The sequence below is a fragment of the Rhinatrema bivittatum genome, chromosome 7 (genome assembly GCF_901001135.1).
Source record: "Rhinatrema bivittatum chromosome 7, aRhiBiv1.1, whole genome shotgun sequence".
NCBI classification, from domain to species: domain Eukaryota; kingdom Metazoa; phylum Chordata; class Amphibia; order Gymnophiona; family Rhinatrematidae; genus Rhinatrema; species Rhinatrema bivittatum.
The window spans coordinates 277927073-277945775 of NC_042621.1; the positions used below are offsets into that span (position 1 = coordinate 277927073).

The 18703-nt window shown below is 45.3% G+C and overlaps 1 protein-coding gene across 3 annotated transcripts in view; it reads right to left on the reverse strand.

The window, feature by feature from the left end:
* SH3PXD2A (SH3 and PX domains 2A) overlaps positions 1–18703 on the reverse strand; it is a 571414-nt gene that overhangs the window by 154793 nt on the left and 397918 nt on the right. For 2 of the 3 annotated variants that reach the window (XM_029610305.1, XM_029610304.1), the window contains one exon: positions 1124–1168. The exons of the other annotated variant lie outside the window; for it this stretch is intronic. In XM_029610305.1, coding sequence (XP_029466165.1) covers positions 1124–1168 — 45 coding nt within the window. The remainder of the gene's footprint in view (positions 1–1123; positions 1169–18703) is intronic. 3 annotated transcript variants of the gene reach the window in all.

The following is an 18703-nucleotide window of genomic DNA, read 5'->3' on the forward strand; positions in this document are numbered from 1 at the left end:
AGCAGAATATGAGGCTATTTCATTGCGCGACAAAGTAGCATTATTTTCCTGTTCTTGTACTGACTACTAGATTACTGTCACTCATTACTGAATGGTATCACCCGGACCAGTTTGAAAACACCTCCAACTTGTGCAAATTGTGCAGGGGCCAAAGCATCAGACCGCAGAAGGTCCATCTTATACCAACTGCAATGGCTTCAGGCAGAAACCAGGATAAAATTCAGAAGCCTCTGCTTTCTTTTCTAATGTGTGGACAAAGAGGCCCCAGTATATCTCTCCCGTCTCCTTGTCTCCTATACCTCCCCTCCTACTGGAGAGCTCTGATCATCCCAAAAGGCTCTTCTTTACTCCTCCCCCCACTTGATCTCCGTCAAACTGGCCCGCACAAGACTGAGGGCCTCCACCTGCTCTGCTCCTAAGATCTGGAATGAGGTTCCACTCCCCAGTCGCCTTGGGACCATGCTACCTCACCTTCTGGGGGGGAAAAAACCCCAAAGCAGGGCTGTTCAACCAGACTCCTCCCCCCCCCCCCCACCCCACTGATCTGTTCATGCCACTATCCCTGGAGAGGATGCTACCACGGCGGCACCGAAATTGACTGGAATCCGCTTTGAGACCATTCCTGGGGAAAAAAAAGCGGAATACCAGTGTTTGTCAAATCAATTAATAAATGAATGAATATTGCTGCTTTCCGAGTTACTCCATGGGGGTACCCTGGCATGCTGTGAAAGAGAAAGTGGTGGTGGTGGGGAGAGGGAGGAAACAGACGACCCTTCCTGGCTCCCAAATATATTTTCTAGGTGACTTTGGGGAATATGGAGCAAGAAAGGTTCTTCATATTATTAAAAACGTACATTAGAAGCTTTGTGAAGTTTTCAAACTTAATTTACATATTAATAAGCCAAGGAGGCTTAGGAGATCTTTGTGAAATACCAAGGTTATCAATTCTTCCTCACCAACCTCTCGCCCCCCTCCCCCCCCATTTTTAACAATATAAAACCACAAACAACGTGCAGGTGCGGTGTGTGAAAGACGGATGTTAACATGTTTCTCTTTTCCAATGGCATGCTGGTCAAATACGATCTCACTGCATCACCCCACAGAAAAGCACACAGAACCGTACCTGCAGGGTCCTTCTTTGGAGTCTCAGACAAACTGGACATCCAAACTGCAAAGTCCCAAGAAAAGGCAGCAGTGAAACAAAATCACAGAGAAACAAATCAGAGATCATTAGTCACAGGAAAGAAGGTCAGAAAGGCAATTACAGTAAACAAAGACATTGATCCTTTTCGTACACAATGAGTGCCAAGGTGGGCAGGCTGGGCAGACCTCGGGCTGTCCATGACTATGCCAGTTCTTTCTAAAATCATTTGATACATGATAAACAAATTAACGAGAGATTGTACTATGTACAGAACGATACGTGAAACATGTTATTTTATTTTTGTACTTAACGTCTCATGTCCTGATCTTTAATTAATTAATATGTTTTTGAGAATTAAGCTGATAGATAAGGTCTGAATGTAATCCATCGTTCTCTGCTGATTTATACCTCTAAATGTCAGTATTATAAACAGTTGTGATCTTTACATGGAATGACAGTATATAAAATGTCCAAATAAATAGATTACAGGGGTTTTTTCAGACTTCGGTTACTTGCTGGCTTAAAAGAAACTTCTCTTCACTGCTGAATTTCGTATTGTTCTTCAAGCTTCTTTATTCCCAATTATTGACCACTGTAATGCTTTATACATTGGTCTTTCTGCTGCGACCCTACGACCTATCCAACTCTTAATCAACTCGGCTGCACAACTCCTGTCCAACACAAAATGCTCAGGACACATTACACCAACCTTAATTCATCGCCATTGGCTGTCCATCTCCGAACGGATCAAATATAAACTGGGAACGATAATATCATAAACTTCCGAATGACGCCTCTTGTCCATGAGCCAACTCCTTACTCAGATTTTACCAACCCACTCGTTCTCTACGCTCATCACAACACCTCCTTCTCGAAGTCCCCTCGCCAAAAGCAGCACACACACCTCTACATTACATTCTGTGTTAGGCGGTCTATAAAGCTGATAAATATAAATGTAAATAATGGCTAACATATGATTGTAGCGAGAGAAAAAGGTCTCGCTCTTTTTTTTTTTTTCACCTGAAGAGCCTCGTTAAAAAAATATTTTTTCATATAATTCTACTGTGAAGGTGAGAGAGTTAAAACACAAGTAATGTGGTAGACAAATGTGAAAGTACAGCTCATTAAGTTCCCATTTAAGCTGATAACATTACAGAAGCTCAGGCCCCAACTCTGAGAGACGAGGAGCGTAAAGTGGCAGTGCAATATTAAAGACAGTGATTCCAAAAGTCTGTGATGGGACAGAGGATGGGGCGTAATGACAGGGAGTCGATGGAGGGGGTTAGAAAGAGTCAAACAGAGATGAGAGGAGTTTTTAAGAGCCCAGAGGAAGTGAGGAGGCACATGCAAGGTGGGAGCCAGCAGGGGAAGGGAGGGGGGAAGGAGGAAGAGTTAAAGCATGACTAGGAGGTGATCTTGTTGGGCGTGGACACAGTGATGAGCAATGGAAGAAGAGATGTCCAGGACAAAGAAGCCGAGGCCTGAAGGAAGAGGGAGGATCAGAAAGAGAATTTTACATTGTGTGATTAAGGATTCAATGCTCAGTTACGGCTGTAGCGCCACAGCCTGGGACAAAGGAGATCCGTGACTGAATTCCGAGAGAGGGGATGCAACGTAAGCAGGCTGCGATATGAACTTGTTGAAAGGGGATGAATGACAGACGATGGAAGATGAACGAGAAGCAGCAGCAAGTGGGCTAGCTGGGAACCAACCGCTTGGCAGAAGAGACAGTATGGGAAATGAGGAGAAGCTGCATCTGGAAGAATGAGAAGCAGCAGAAAATAAGGTCGAAAGCACATAAGAGGAAGCAATTGTAAATGGGGTTTTCTTTCCCTCCTAAGAATGCTAGAAAATATACTCCTTATACCCCTTATAGATTTCTCCCAAGTACTGCTTTGACACCGTGCATTCTTCCATACCCCCTTCCCTAGCTTGGTCTGCTTATCTTGCCTGCGAGCCTTGTACAGCACCTGTTCAAAATGGAGCCATAGCACAGCCAGCCACAAAATCTCATTGCTCTCTTCTACTGGTGCATGGCCAGGTCTTTAAGGAATAAGACTGATCACACTGTAGAGCACCAGACTGTTAGATATGTCTCTTTCTCAATTTAGGGGGGGATACTTATTTTTGGGCCAAAATATTTAATATTTTTCCATCAAAGTTTCCTGCTCTGAGGTATTTCATTGGATGATTAAGATATTTCACTGTTTCTCATCCAAATCTCCCTTCTTAGGACTAGGCCAGGATGAAACAGCCCTTTCTTGGAGAAAGTGGCCAACCAGGCAGTATGCTCGCAACTCATCAACAGGCCTGAGGTGAGAAACTGGACGGAGTCCTGTGAATCCAGTTTCAGAACTGGCTACAGTACAGAGACAGTTCTTGTATCCCCTGCTAGATGATCTTCAAAAGACACTGTTACACGGGCTTTGCTCCGATACTGGTGCATTTCTCAGCAACCTTTAATACTGTTGACCACACCATTTTACTATCATGGTTGACAGAGGCAGGGGGATCAGGGGCGTAGTATCAGCCTGGTTCAGATCCTATCGGACAGGCGAGAGTCCATACAGTTTGCTGACCACTTCTCACCCTTGGGCCTTTGGGGGTACCACAAAGATCTATTCTGTCGCCCATCCTGTTCAATATCTACCTGAAGCCAGCAGCAAAGCTGATCTGGGCTAGGGCCAAAAATTCTACATTTACACAGCTTCTCATACCCATAGACCAGGACCTACTAACTGCTGTGAGAAAATAGTCTTCTTGTCTCACAGATATTCAAGAGTGGGCTAAAAGCAACAAACAAGCCTGATTTATTTAGGTTCTCCTCCCATTTTGTGTCTATGGGAAAGCAGCTTAGTACACCAGGCCCTATGCTTGAACCCAAGAAAAATGGAGTTTCTATGGATACAAAATGCAAGCGACCAGGTTCCTGACATTAAAATCCTTCCTCCCCAAAAGTACAGGTTAGGAACCTGAGAATCTTGAGGGACCCTGCTCTTACCAAGTTACCGCAAATTCAGGCAATCTACAAAAGCTGCCTCTATCATCTATGACAACCCCACAAACCCGGTCCATACACTGAAAAGGCGAGTCTGGTCACAGTAGTCTGTGCCATTAATACCTTGACTGGACTACCGCAATGCACTATACAATGGTTTGACCACAAAAGCATTACATTCGCTTCAACTAATTCCAAATGCAGCAGCACACCTGTTAGAAGGTTGTAAGGGGCTCAACCACATCACACCCTTTTGGCATAAACTCCACCAGCTACCAGTGCTTTACAGGGCCAAATTTAAAACTCTTCAAAGCCCTCAAAGGAAACAGATCAACAAGCTCTCTCTTTACGCACTTCAGAGACCCTTAAGGTCATCCCAAGGAGCCTCTCTAGTTGCACCTTTGCCAAAGGAAATAAAACGCTCAGACATCAGACACCAGGCCTTGTCTCCTCTCTCCCTCTGGAACACTCTCCCAGAAGAAGCACCTCAAAACCCAGGACTACCTGGGAAAGAGGAAACAGGTAGGAGTGTGCATTCGTTTTTGATGTATTGGCAATCCGCAACTTATATACCCCCTATTCGTTGTATTCGTGGGGTCACGAAACGTATGGCAAACCCCCACGAATACAACGTATCTAACAAATAAACCCCCCACCCTTCTGACCCCCCCCCCCAGACTTGCCAAAAGTCCCTGGTGGTCCAGCGGTGGTCCTGGAGCGATCTCCTGCACTCGGGCCGTCGGCTGCCAGTATTCAAAATGGCGCTGATAGCCTTAGACCTTACTATGTCACAGGGGCTACCGGTGCTATTGGTCGAACCTTGTCACATGGTAGGAGCAGTGGACAGCCGGCGCCATCTTCTGCTCTTACCATATGACAGGGGACGACCAATGGCACCGGTAGCCCCTGTGATATAGTGAGGGCAAAGACTATCGGCGCCATTTTGAATACCGGCAGCCGACGGCCCGAGTGCAGGAGATCGCTCCAGGACCCCCGCTGAACCACCGGGGACTTTTGGTAAGTCTTGGGGGGGGGGGGGGGGGTCAGGAGAGTGAGGGGTTGCAGTTAATTAAATTTAAAGGGTTGGGATGGGGTTTTTTGTTTGGAAACAAATACATACATAACTAATGAACGGATCGGGGTCCCCTGAGAATGGATGCAATGGATTTGGCTCCCCACGAATACGAATACTGAATGGGACGAATCCGTCCCTGCTGCACATCCCTAGAAACAGGTTATAGCCTGGCTTCACTGGATTTTGACACAGCAAGCTGCATACAGCTCAAACTGAGACCTGCTGCTTGCATAGGGACCAATTCTAGCGGGACAGTCATATTAGCTCACTCAGCAGTCTACTTGCAGATATTTTTAATGCTTATTTTTTTATTGTTTAGGTTTATGTTGTCTGTAGGTGTGTTACTTTATTAATGTGTATGCCTCTATATAAGAGATGGTTTTGCACAATTTACAAATGTGATATTTTAACCTGTTGTATCTTCTAGTTTAAACTTTTGCACAATGCCTTGGGTGAATAATTGTTTAAAAAGGCGAATAACAAAACATAATAAACAGGTAGTTGGTGGCTGAAAAAGTCACATAAATCTAGCTGCTATAACATTGCCTTTGCTATCCCTCTGCATAGGGACACAGCCTCCTTACGTAGCTGGCTTATCCCTCCCTCTCCAACCTAAGGACATCTCCAGAAATGCTAACTTTAGCCTATCACAGATGACAAAGCTTCAAACCCTCTGATCGAGCCACCAAATTCCTCGGCTGGGCAGCTAAATCATTTTCAACATTGCCCTCTAGAAACACAGCAAACCTCTTTCATGCTTGACTGTCAATTTCAGATCCCAGTCCAAATATGTCCATTTCTAAAAGTAACAGGCTCCGGCATTCTTCCCTTGGGGAAGCCAAGGATACAGACACTGGTAGAAGGGGGGTCTTCACATAGGAGGGGAGTCTGACTACCTCTATTATAATTGGCAGTCTCAAACCCAGCGTCCTATTTTTTTTTCTTGGTCTTTTCTGAATGCATTTAATGGATGTTTACCGCAATCAGAAATAAATTACTCCTCCAGAAATGCTGAAATGAGATCAGACAAAAATCTGAGGTAAGAATGTGTAAGAATAAAAGGTTTTCAAATGTTTATGTCCATAAGGCATTATTTGAAAATTAAGTCTGAGAAGGATTAGAATTCTTCAACACCCCCCAGCCTCCCTCAATTTGAAATAAATCCTCTGGCTAATTAAAAAAAAAAAAAAAATCTAGATCCCCAGTACACAAAGGATCCCAGTACAGCAAATAATCCCATTCACATTAATAATGTTTCCACTATAAATAAATATAATCCAGTTGCACTGCCTTTCGATGACTGTGTTCACTAGTGAAGGGTTACCGATTGCACTTACTATTATCCATGCCCATAAAACGATGCCTGCAGGAAGATTTGAGAAAATGTTTCATTTTTATAGATTTGCTCTTGCGTAACCCAAATTACTAATCTAAATGGTGGTGAGTGGAACATTAAAAGCATAAGAACTGCCTTGCCGGGTCAGACCAAGGTCCATCAAGCCCAGCATCCCATCTCTGACAGAAGCCAGTCTGGGTCACAAGTACCCGTCAGATCCCCGATAGTCGATGCATTTCTTGTATCTCCTTCCCAGGGATGAGCGCTGGCTTTCCCAAGTCTACCTAATAACTGATCATGGACTTTTCCCCTTCAGGAACTTGTCCAATTCTCTTTTGAACCCCACTATGGGAGCTGCCTTGACCACATCCTCCAGGAAGGAATTCCATAGCTTGATTGTGCGCTGAGTGAAAAAAAAAATACTTCCTATGATTTGTTTTAAATCTCCTGGTTCCAAGCTTCATAGAGGGTCCCCTAGTCCTAGTGTTGTTTGAAAGGGGCGGGGGGAGAGACACCTTCATGTTCATTTTTTTTCCCCATGGGAATTTATAAGGGTTTAATTATGACAAGAACAGAAACAGGAGAAAATCGGTGGAAAAATGTGACATCACTTCCTGGGTAGATGTCAGCATTTATTCCGGTGGACAGAAGCCGGGACAATAAAACAATATGAAGCAGCAGGCACCCTGGCAGCCTGGGGGGTGAGGGAGTGGGGGGGGGGGGGAGATAGGGAGTGGGGAGAGCTGGAATGCTGTTATCAGCGGCATTGGTGGGGCAGTCAGGACCTGAAACACTGCAGGTGCTTTGGCCCACACTGGCTTCCAGCAGTTGCTGGAGGCCTTGAGACGCTGCATCTGCGGCTCTGGAGCTGCTCTTTAACCAGCCTAATATTAGGGGGGGGGGGGGGGGAACTGTTTAAATCAATTGCCACTTTTAGAAAAATCTGGGAATTTCTGGGTGAAAATCGGTTTAAAATGAAAATGAAGGACCCTATTGAAAGGGTAAATAAGTATTTCCTATTTATCCGTCCCACTCCACTCATGATTTTATAAATCTCAATCGTATCCCCCCTTCTCAGTCGTCTCTCTTCCAAGCTAAGGAGCTCCTTAATCTGTTTAGCCTTTTTCCATAAGGGAGTTTTTCCATCCCCTTTATCATTTTTGTCACCCTTCTCTGTCCCTTTTCTATGTCCGCTATGTCTTTAAAGAGATGGGACGACCAGAACTGCACACACTACTCAAGGTGCAGTCACACCATGGATCTATACAAGGACATTATGATATTCTCAGTTTTGTTCTCGATTCCTTTCCTAATAATTCCTAACATTCTGTTTGCCTTTTTGACCTTTGCTGCACATTGAGCCGACAATTTCAAGGTACTGTCCACAAGGACTCTCAGGTCCTTTTCCTGGGTAGTGACTCCTAACACAGAACTCAGCGTCACAGGTCAGCAGTTTGGACTATTTTTAACTACATGCATTGTTTTGCCCTTGTCCACATCAAATTACAGCTGCCCTTTAGAAGCCCAGCCTCCGAGTCTCACAAGGTCCTTCTGCAGTTCATCACAATCCGCCGCTGTTTCAAATGATTCGATTTTGTCATCTGCAAATCTGGTCACCTCACTTTCCATTCCTTTCTCCAGATCGTTTATGAATATGTAAAAGCACACAGGTCCCAATACAGATCCTGGGGCATTTCACCAATAACCTTTCTCCATTTGGAAAACTGACCGTTTAGTTCTATCTTCTGTTTCCTGTCTTTTATCTAGTTACCAATCCACAATGACCTCCCAATTTCTTGAGACTCTCATGAGAGACTTTGTCAAATGCCTTCCAAAAATCCAAATATACTATAATCACCTTTATCCACGTATTTATACCTTCAAAAAAATCTCATAAATAGGTAAGGCAAGACTTCCTTTTGCAAAAACCATGTGGACTCTCCCCTATTAAACCATGTCTATTTATGTGGTCAGTAATTTTGGTTTTAATAGCAGCTTCTACCATTTTGCCCGGCACCAAAGTCAGGCTCACCAGTCTATAGTTTCCGAGATCACCCCTGGAGTCCTTTATAAAAGCTGGCATCTCATTGGCCACCCTCTAGTCTTCTGCTTCCGTGGCTATTTTGAATGATAGGTTGCAAATCACCAGAAACAGGGATGCTATTTCATTTTTAAATTCCTTCAGAACCCTGGGATGGATACCATCTGGCCCCAGTGATTGGTTATTCTGTCAATCTAAGTTATTATGTCTTCTGGTTTCACAGTGATTCCATCTAGTCACTCAGAATCAACACCATCAAAAAATGTTCCCGGTGTGGGTATAACCCCAGTATTCTCCTCAGAAAAGACAGAGGCAAATAATTTGTTTAGTTTTGTGCTATTTCCTTGACCTCCCTGACCACCCCTTTTCCCCTTTGGTCAGCTAATGGCCCAGTTGACTCCCTCGTAGCGAGAGGTGAAATCGTGGGGTAAATTGATCTTTAGTTTGTGTGCTTAATTTAAAAGGAAAGCTAGATAACTAAGTGTGAGAGCCTGATTAAAAGAAAGGAAAGGTAGTTATATATTTTTTTAGTGTCCCCTCCTTTTTCTCCCACTCCCCCAAATCCCACCTACCCCTTTGCACATTCTTTGATTTATAGTCTTTTATCCCATATAAGAGGACAAGAGACTTTTTCAACCAAAAGTCAATCATGGATTTATCTAAAACAAGGGAGTGACCCCAGCCCTTATCAATAGATTAATTATTAGTCCCCTTGCAGGCCTTTGCCAAATTAACGTAAAATACATCACACAGATTTAAAGGATTTTAATTTACGCATCCCTACACCCTTAGTAGCTAAATTAACTAAGAACTCAACAAAATTAAGATGCAGACAGTAGTCCAGTAGCGAGATGGGGGCCTTCCGGTCTTTTGCATCGAGTGCCACATGTATGATTATCTACCGGTTGGTGAGAGTTTGTATGTGTGCACCTAGTGCAAAGAGCTCCTGGCTTGCAGAGTATGAATCTGATCTCTGGAGGCTAGAGTGGCAGACCTGGAGGAGCTGAGGCAGATAGGGAGGGACATAGCAGTCAAGTCACGACTCCAGTTTGGCAGCCCCTGTGCTGCCTTAGATGTGCAAGATCACCAGGATGGAGAGCATCAACTAGGTATAGCAGGAAATGGTGCTATAGCTAGGACTGCTCTCCAGGTGATGCATTATCTTCTTGCACTGAAGATGGGCTTCCAAGAGTGCCCAGGAGAGAAGGGTTAGGTCAGGCGTCATAGCTGGTGACTCAATTGTTAGGAATGCAGATAACTAGGTGGCTGGAGGACATCAGGATTGCTTGATAACTTGCCTGCCTGGTGCAAAAGTGGCTAACCTGACGCATCACCAAGATAGGAGTTTAGACAGTGCTGGGGAGGAGCCTGCTGTCATGATTCAGGTAGGCACCGACAATATAGGAAGACGTGGGAAACTCTTAGGTAGAACATAAAAACATATCAATTGCCATAATGGTTCAGACCGAGGGTCCATCAAGACAACAGTGGTAGGATCACAAACAGTAGATAGATCCCACGTTGCTAATGCCCAGGAATAAGTAGTAGCTTTCACCAAGACTATCTGGTTGATAACAGTTTTATGGACTTCTCCAAATTTTGTTCAAACCAAGCTAGGCTAACTGCCTTTACCACATCTTCCGGCAATAAATTCTAGAGCTTAATTGTGCATTGAGTGAAAAAGAATTTTCTCTGATTGGTTTTAACTGTGCTACTTACTGACTTCATGGAGTGCCCCCTAGTTTTTTCATTTTTTTGAAAGAGCAAATAACTGATTCATGTTTATCTTCATCATATTCACCCTTAGCTGTCTCTTCTCCAAGCTGAACAGCCTTTCCTTTTTAGCCTTTACTCACAGGGGAACCATTCCATCCCCTTTATTATTTTGGACACCCTTCTCTGTACCTTTTCCAGATCAACTGTATCTTTTTTAAGATATGGTGACCAGAACTGCGCACAGTACTCAAGGTGCGGTCTCACCATGGAGCGTTATAGAGGCATTATGATATTCTCCTTTTTATTCTTCATTCCTTTCCTAATAATTCCTAACGTTTTGTGCCTATTTGACCACTGCAGCACATGAGCCAAAGATTTCAATGTATTATCGACGATGACGCCTAGATCCTTTCTCTGGGTGGTAATTCCTAAAATGGAATCTAACATTGTGTAACTGCAGCGTGGGTTGCTCTTCCCTCATGTGCAGCCTTTTGCACTTGGTCCAGGTTAAATTTCATCTGCTATTTGGACAAGCAGTCTCCAAGTCTTGCAAGGTCCTCCTGCAATTTCTCTTCATAGCATCTACAGCTGAACAGCCCACCAAAGTCAGGATGCACAGCATCAAAGTGCATACTGTTCAGCTGAAGGTGCCTGCCCCAGAGAGTTTACATTTTGTTCAGCTGTAGATACACGCTCCAGAGAGTTTATGCTGGAAATTTAACTCCTTCCTTGATCTGAGGTGGTATAAATTCACATTTCTTGTGGCCACTGTTTTTCTACTTTTGTGCTTAGTGAGGTATAAACATACTATCACATGGGTACCATAATGGCCACCATAAAAGTTCGAGTTCACTTTTACTTCACCTCAAATCCAGGGGTTAGATTTCCAGCATTGTGCTAACCAAAACAATTTCAATTGCCCCTGCCACACAGCACACACATACACCCTTGACACTTGCTCCCCTGCACACACCACTTGCATCCCCACCCCCAATACACAACACTGACGTCCCCACACACACACACACATACATATGTGGGAGGGAGTGGGCTACAAAATGAACAGTGTAAGGAGAAAGAGAGAGTGTGCACACACACACACACAGCCCACTCCCCCCGATACGCAGTGCCACTCTCGCATAAAAGGCCATGTGCCACAGTGCCAACGCACATTGTTCAGCTGTAGGTGCCTGGCCTATTGCGACAAGTAAAACTGAAGTTAAGCTCTCTAAGGCATGCACCTACAGTTGAACAGTGTGCCCTGGCACAATGGCCTTGCAAGCAAGACTGCATCTTAATTTGGGCATTTTCTTGCATGCAAGGCCACTGCATGCTACGTGAAATAAAAAAGTAAGCTCTCTGGAATGGGCACCTACAGCTGTTCACTCTCTTTTGTGCCTTAGTCAGGATGCACAGTGCCAAAGTGCGCATTGTTCAGCTGAAGGTGTATACCGCAGATGGCTTATCCTTGGATTTCACTTGGCATACCTTGCCCAAATGGCCTTATGTTCAAGCTGAGATGCTCAGCACCAATTTTTGTCCTTTTCCTTCCAGCTTCAAGTACTTACTTCCCTACTCCTGGGGCTGAGGCAATAAGGTATAATTGGCAGAATACACAATTTTACCCGTAATTGTGCGCATATTCCTTTTAGCATAGACTTTACTACCAATGCAGGAAGGAGTTTTACGTGCGACCTGCTTGGCGCCCGTATGTGGAAATCCCATGCAAATGAAGGCATTAACAATTACTCCCCAGTGCAGAGAGGTGTGCTGACTTCACTTACACTTTCTTAGCATTGGAAATTTTACTCCTGGTCTGAGGAGGAATAAAGTTTCCAGCACTGGTTAAGCCACCCTATTGTTATATTGCCCTCATCACCATGGCCATCCAGAATGCTCCCAAGATCATCCTGAAGAGCATCTACCACGGGCGACTTTGCCTTCTACTGTGAAAATAAGTAGGGCTGGTAGAAATCCATCATCAAGGTGGAGACCATCAGACAGGACAATGGCAACATCTTGTGGGGACAGCTCCATAAGCGTAGCCTCCACCCCTTCCGAGAACTCTGTCTTCAAGCACCTTGAATACTGCGGTGCAATTCTGTTCGCCGCATCTCAAAAAAGATATAGTTGCGATGGAGAAGGTATAGAGAAGGGCTACCAAAATGATAAAGGGGATGGAATGGCTCCCCTATGAGGAAAGACTAAAGAGGTTAGGCTGTTCAGCTTAGAGAAAAGACAGCTGAGGAGGGATATGACAGAGGTTTACAAAATTATGAAAGGACTGGAATGGGAAAATGAATCAGTTATTTACTCTTTCGGATAATAGAAGGACTAGGGGGCCCTCCATGAAGTTGGCAAGTAGCTCATTTAAAACAAATCGGAGAACATTCTTTTTCACCCAACACATAATTAAGCTCTGGAATTCATTGCCAAGGAATGTGGTTACGGCAGTTAGTGTAGCTGGGTTTAAAAAAGGTTTGGATAAGTTTCTAGAGCAGAGGTCCATAGACTGCTATTAATCCATAAGGATTAGTAAGCTGGGATCTATTCATTTAATGTTTGGGTACTTGCCAGATATTTGTGACTTGGATTGACCACTGTTGGAAACAGGATGCTGGGCTTGATGGACCCAGTATGGCGTATCTTATGTCCTTATAAAAACATTCTCAGCGTGACTGATACAGCTGGGATAAACGTGATCCTGCACCAGATGTTATGTGTGGCACCACGGTTGCTCCATGGTCCACCAAAACTCCTAATGTAAGGGGGGCCTGCTCACATCTTGGATCCATGGGTTCCCCCCACCCCACTAGGGCTTGCCCAATGGGACAGGGTTTGCTGGCCCAACCCTGCCCAAGCCTAAGCCTTCTCTTCCTTCGGCAGCAACTTCTCCAAAGCAGGAACGGCTTCCTGGGTTCCGCTGCCCCCACAGCAGCACTGAAAACCCTCACCAGCTAACCAAATGATTCATTTTGGCTCACGTCACAATAATTAATGTCTGCAGAAACAAAATCTGTCTGCCGTCCATGAGACCTGATCCTGGATCTGAGAACGGCACAGCCTCTTAAACAAGAAGCATCAGCTACAGCCTTCGAAATATCAATTGCCTTATTTCTCGTCTCTATGGCTTTATGGTCATACTCTTGATTTTCCTTTCATTTGTACCGATATATTAGTTCTTGAACAGGAATAACCGGGCACACTCGATGGACGGTTGGTCTTTTTTCTGCTGACATTTGGTACGCATGGTGTCCATGTCTCTGGTTAATAAAACTGCAAGAAGCTTGACCCGTTTAGGAGGTGTTCCTGCTTGACATGTATCTGTGCGACAGGGGATCAGCAAAGCCGAGCTCTGATGGACTTCGACTGGCGGGAGAGAGGCACTGGCTTCAGAAAGGACTTCTGCACACAGCTGGGGGGAAGAGGGGGGAGGGTCCGTTCTTGCAAACGGTGCCCCAGAAATAAGCAGCCGGAGGCCGAGCAAGCTGAGAACGCACTGCCGCCACATCCTGTGTGCACCTGATGTACATTTAAAGGAGCAAACCCGGAGCCCCGCGCCTAACAAATCTGGAGCTCCACAGACGACACTGCCCCACCCTCCCCTCTCGCTCCTACTTACTGATCCAAGGACCAATTCAAAAGGGTTAGAGAGGGGTCTGACATGGGAACCCCCCTCCCCCCTCCGACGCCCACATTCTGCACACAACATGCTCTCGGGAGATCACTTTCATTTCCACAGGCCCTGACAGCAGTTAAGCGCAGAGAGGGGTGCCAGGGGTATAACATCAGCTGCTTTGCCACATCTGCTTAGCATTAAATTCCTTCTTTTCTTTTTCAAAACTGTGTACACTTACTGCTCCAAACTTATTCTTTTCCTAAATTTTACCATGGACAGCTGTGATGTATGCGCTCCACAAATGCACAGCAGGCCCCTGGCAACTGAAAACAGGGATATTGGCCATGTGCAGAGCCAGCAAAGCGACCTCTGTAGGGATCTGTTTGGGACAGACAGGAGGAGATGGCGGCTTAAACGGCACCGGAATTCTGAAGAGAGCGATCCAAATGCTTTTCCCTCTGGGATCACTGCAATGAACGGGAGGAGCCCTGGACTTCCTGATATTTCCTGATGGATGCTGCAGCCTGTCAGAGTCCAACGGCTGAAAGCAGAAGGCAACACTGAACCCGAGGACAAAGCAAAAAACATATCAATCAAGGTTGTAATCCCATTCACAAATAAAAAAAAAAAAAAAAAGAGAGGAGTCTACAGAGTGAAAACAAGCACAGAGCCCTCCCCTCCTGCAGTGCATTAGGAAGTTCTTTTAAAGTTTGCATTCTCAGCAAGAACAGGGTGCAGGAATCTGGACTCTGCAGGAAACAGCTGGAAGTCTCCCGCGACTGCCTATTTAAGGAAGACAGTCGCTTGCTTTTGCCCTTTGCAAACAGAAAAAGAAAGTTGTTTTTATTGAAAAAAAAAAATCATGAAAGGTATTGCTTCTGCTATCAATACTGAAATTATGCGTGGGCTCTCTTTAAGAGTTGCACAAGAGTGCAGAGAGAGTCCTGCACCAGATTCAGTGCACCCCTTTAAGGAAAGGAAGAAAAGCAGAGAAGTTAAGCCAGTTTAATTGTGAGCAATGGTTACCGCTGTGCCAATCCCTACAAACAAACATTTCATGCAGGCCACATTGCGATCAGCAGATGGCAACGCCTACTGTTCATTACCAAACCAACCTCCTGGAACAGAGCTTTCCAAACTGTGTGTTGCGACACGTTAGTGTCCCGTCCCCCCCCCTGGTCCACATAGCAGCAGGGCCGGCGGAAGCAGGGAACTACAGCAGGAAGATTGGAGGGGCCATGGTGGACCTTACCTCACCACGGCCCGAAGTAAAGGGTCACGTTCACTCCTCCTCCTTCCTGCCTGCGCAGCCCCGGAAGAAAAACGTTGCCGGATCCGCATGGGCAGGAAGGAGGAGGAGCATCTGCCGTGTACAGAAGAAGAGCAGCGTTAATGGGCCGCCGCATCTCCCACGTCGCGGTGGCCCGAGAAGAGGAGGAAACCCGGTAGTAGGGCCGCTGTGAGAATGAGAACCTGAATGTGTGTTTGAGGGAAGATAAGAGATGGAGAGAAAAGAAATAGAAAAAAAAAAAAGACCCTGTAAAAAGAATTGGCAAAAAATCAAGAAAGGGGAGGTGGAACAAAAAAGCCTGTGACCAACCGATTAGAAAACTAAGATCAGACAGCAAAGGTAAAAAAAAAATTACTTTTTAGTGATTGGCATATGTCATCTTTGGGAATGTGCAAGAATAGCACTTTCTCCATGCCGATCTCGCAATGTATGAGATCGGCATGGAGGAAGTGGAAGCCCGCAAATATTTAATACCGCGGGGCCTGCACAGAGGAGGCAGCAGAATGGGCTTCAGTGCCAGTAGCAGCAATCAGCACCTCCCCAAATATCCACATGGCAGCAGTGACAACAGTAGCAGAGGAATGAGAGAGGATCCGAGGTTGCTGGCAAAAGAAAGAGAGGGGGTCTGCCTTTAGTGTGTGCATGTGTATGAATGGGAGTTTGCCTGGCGGTGTATGTGTGTGAATGCATGGGTGCCTGCCTGAGGGTGTGTCTGTGTATGAGAATGAATGGGTGTCTTCCTGGGGTTTGTATGTGTGAGTATAGGTGCCTGCCTGTGTGTGGTGTATGTGTGTGTGTGTGTGTGTGTGTGAGAATAAATTGGTGCCTACCTGGAGGTCTCTGTGTGTGTGTGTGAGAATGAATGTGTGCATGCCTGGTGGGTGGGGAGGGAGCGGTGTGCGAATGAATGGGAGCTGCCTGGGGGTCAGTGTGGGTGTAACATTACGTAATCCACAAAAAGTTATGTATATATTTAAGGAAACATACATCAATTGTCAAAATACGTTTTGTTCGTTTAATCTTTAACCTCTGGTTTGCTAGTAGACTGAATTACTGTGTCGTGAAATTAGTGTGTCACCAACATGAAAGGTTTGGAAAGCTCTGTCCTAGAGGTTACAGGACCTGTGCATCCCAAGCCATCAAGTCTGCCAGTTCAGCGTGAATGAAATGCATTATCAGCACTCCGTGCTGCCGTGGCTAGTTCAGTGGGCCACGACTAAACGTGAGCGAAAACCAATCACAGTGAAAGCAAAGGCAGCAAAAAAAAAAAATAAAAAAAAATATATATATATGGACAAACGAAGCTAAAGAATTTAATGGAAAAGGTTAACATTTTCCCATTCTCCCTCTCCCCGAAACATAGAATATGATAGTTGGTAAAGGCCACATGGAGGAGTAGCCTAACAGAGCAGCCAACTGATATCCAGGGAAACTAGGGCTCAAACACCTGTTCAATAGATCCCTAGAAACAGGAGTGGTGCCGAGTGATTGGAGAAGAATGGTGGTGGTCCCGTTTCACAAGAGTGGGAGCAGAGAGGAGGCTGGAATCTACAGACCGGTTAGCCTCACCTCAAGTGGTGGGAAAATAAATGGAGACTCTGCTAAAAGAAAGGATAGTGAACTATCTACAGTCGGAAGAATTGATGGACCAGAGGCAGCATGGATTCACCGGGGAAGATCCTGTCAGACAAATCTGATCGACTTTTTTGATTGGGTGACTATGGAATTGGATCGAGGAAGAGCGCTCGATGTCATCTACTTGGATTTCAGCAAAGCTTTTGATACGGTCCCACATAGGAGGCTTGTGAATAAAATGAGAAGCTTGGGAGTGAGCGCCAAGGTGGTGGCCTGGATTGCAAACTGGTTGACGGACAGAAGACAATGTGTGATGGTAAATGGAACTTACTCTGAAGAGAGAGCGGTGTTAAGTGGAGTGCCACAAGAGTCGGTGTTGGGACCGGTCCTTGTTCAATATGTTTGTGAGCGACATTGCGGACGGAATAGAAGGTAAGGTTTGTCTTTTTGCGGATGACACTAAGATCTGCAACAGAGTGGACACGCTGGAAGAAGTGGAGAGAATGAGACGGGATTTAAGGAAGCTGGAAGAGTGGTCGAAGATATGGCAGCTGAGATTCAATGCCAAGAAGTGCAGAGTCATGCATATGGGGTGTGGAAATCCGAAAGAACTGTATTCGATGGGGGGAGGGGGGTGAATGGCTGATGTGCATGGAGCAGGAGAGAGACCTCAGGGTGATAGTGTCTAACAATCTGAGGTCGGTGAAACAATGTGACAAGGAGATAGCTAAAGCCAGATGAATGCTGGGCTGCATAGAGAGAGGAATATTGAGTAAGGAAAGGGAAGTGATTATCCCCTTGTACAGGTCCTTGGTGAGGCCTCACTTGGAGTACTGTGCTCAGTTCTGGAGACCTTATCTCCGAAGGGACAGGAGACAGGATGGAGGCGGTCCAGAGAAGGGCGACCAAAAAGGTGGATGGTCTTCATCGAATGCCTTATGAGGAGCGATTGAAGAATCTAAATATGTACACCCTGGAGGAAAGGAGGAGCAGAGGTGATATGATACAGACTTTCAGATACTTGAAAGGTTTTAATGATCCAAAGACAACAACAAACCTTTTCCATTAGAAAAAAATCAGCAGAACCAGGGGTCACAATTTGAAGCTCCAGGGAGGAAGACTCAGAACCAATGTCAGAAGTATTTCTTCACGGAGAGGGTGGTGGATGCCTGGAATGCCCTTCCAGAGGAAGTGGTGAAGACCAAAATTGTGAAGGATTTCAAAGGCGTGGGATAAACACTGTGGATCCATAAAGTCTAGAGGATGTGAATGAAGAGGCATGGGGGTGGCTTGCGGGAATGACAGCTACAACCTGGAGATTAATACCCTTATTCAATAAACATACACATGGTTAATGCGACTCCAACATTGCTCTATGCTTCAACGGCAAGAGGAAATGTGGAAAAAAGATTTGCATTCACAAAAAAGCGGGGGAGTAGCATGCTTGTTGCGGCAGTTACTACCCCAAACCAAATAAGCCTGATACTTTACTTTCAATACATATCCAGCATAGCTCTCTACTTCAATGGCAGGGGGATGAAGAAAAGAGGATTTATAGTCAGACAACAACCAACAAGGACTGAATTACATAGTCTGGGTAAACAAATAAGCATGGGTGTAGCTTGCTTATTGCGGCAGTTAGTACCCCTAACTAATTAAGCTAGATACTTCACTTAGATGCAGCTCCAGCACTGCTCTCTACATCAATGGCAGGGGTGGAAGGTAAATAGAACCAAAAAGTTACTAATAAGGGCCAAGAGTATCAGATAAGTATGAGAAAAAAATAAGTGTGAAAGCTTGCTGGGCAGACTGGATGGGCCGTTTGGTCTTCTTCTGCCGTCATTTCTATGTTTCTTGTGACCTTGGGCCAGTCACTTCTGCCCCCTCTCCACTGACTCAGGCACAAAC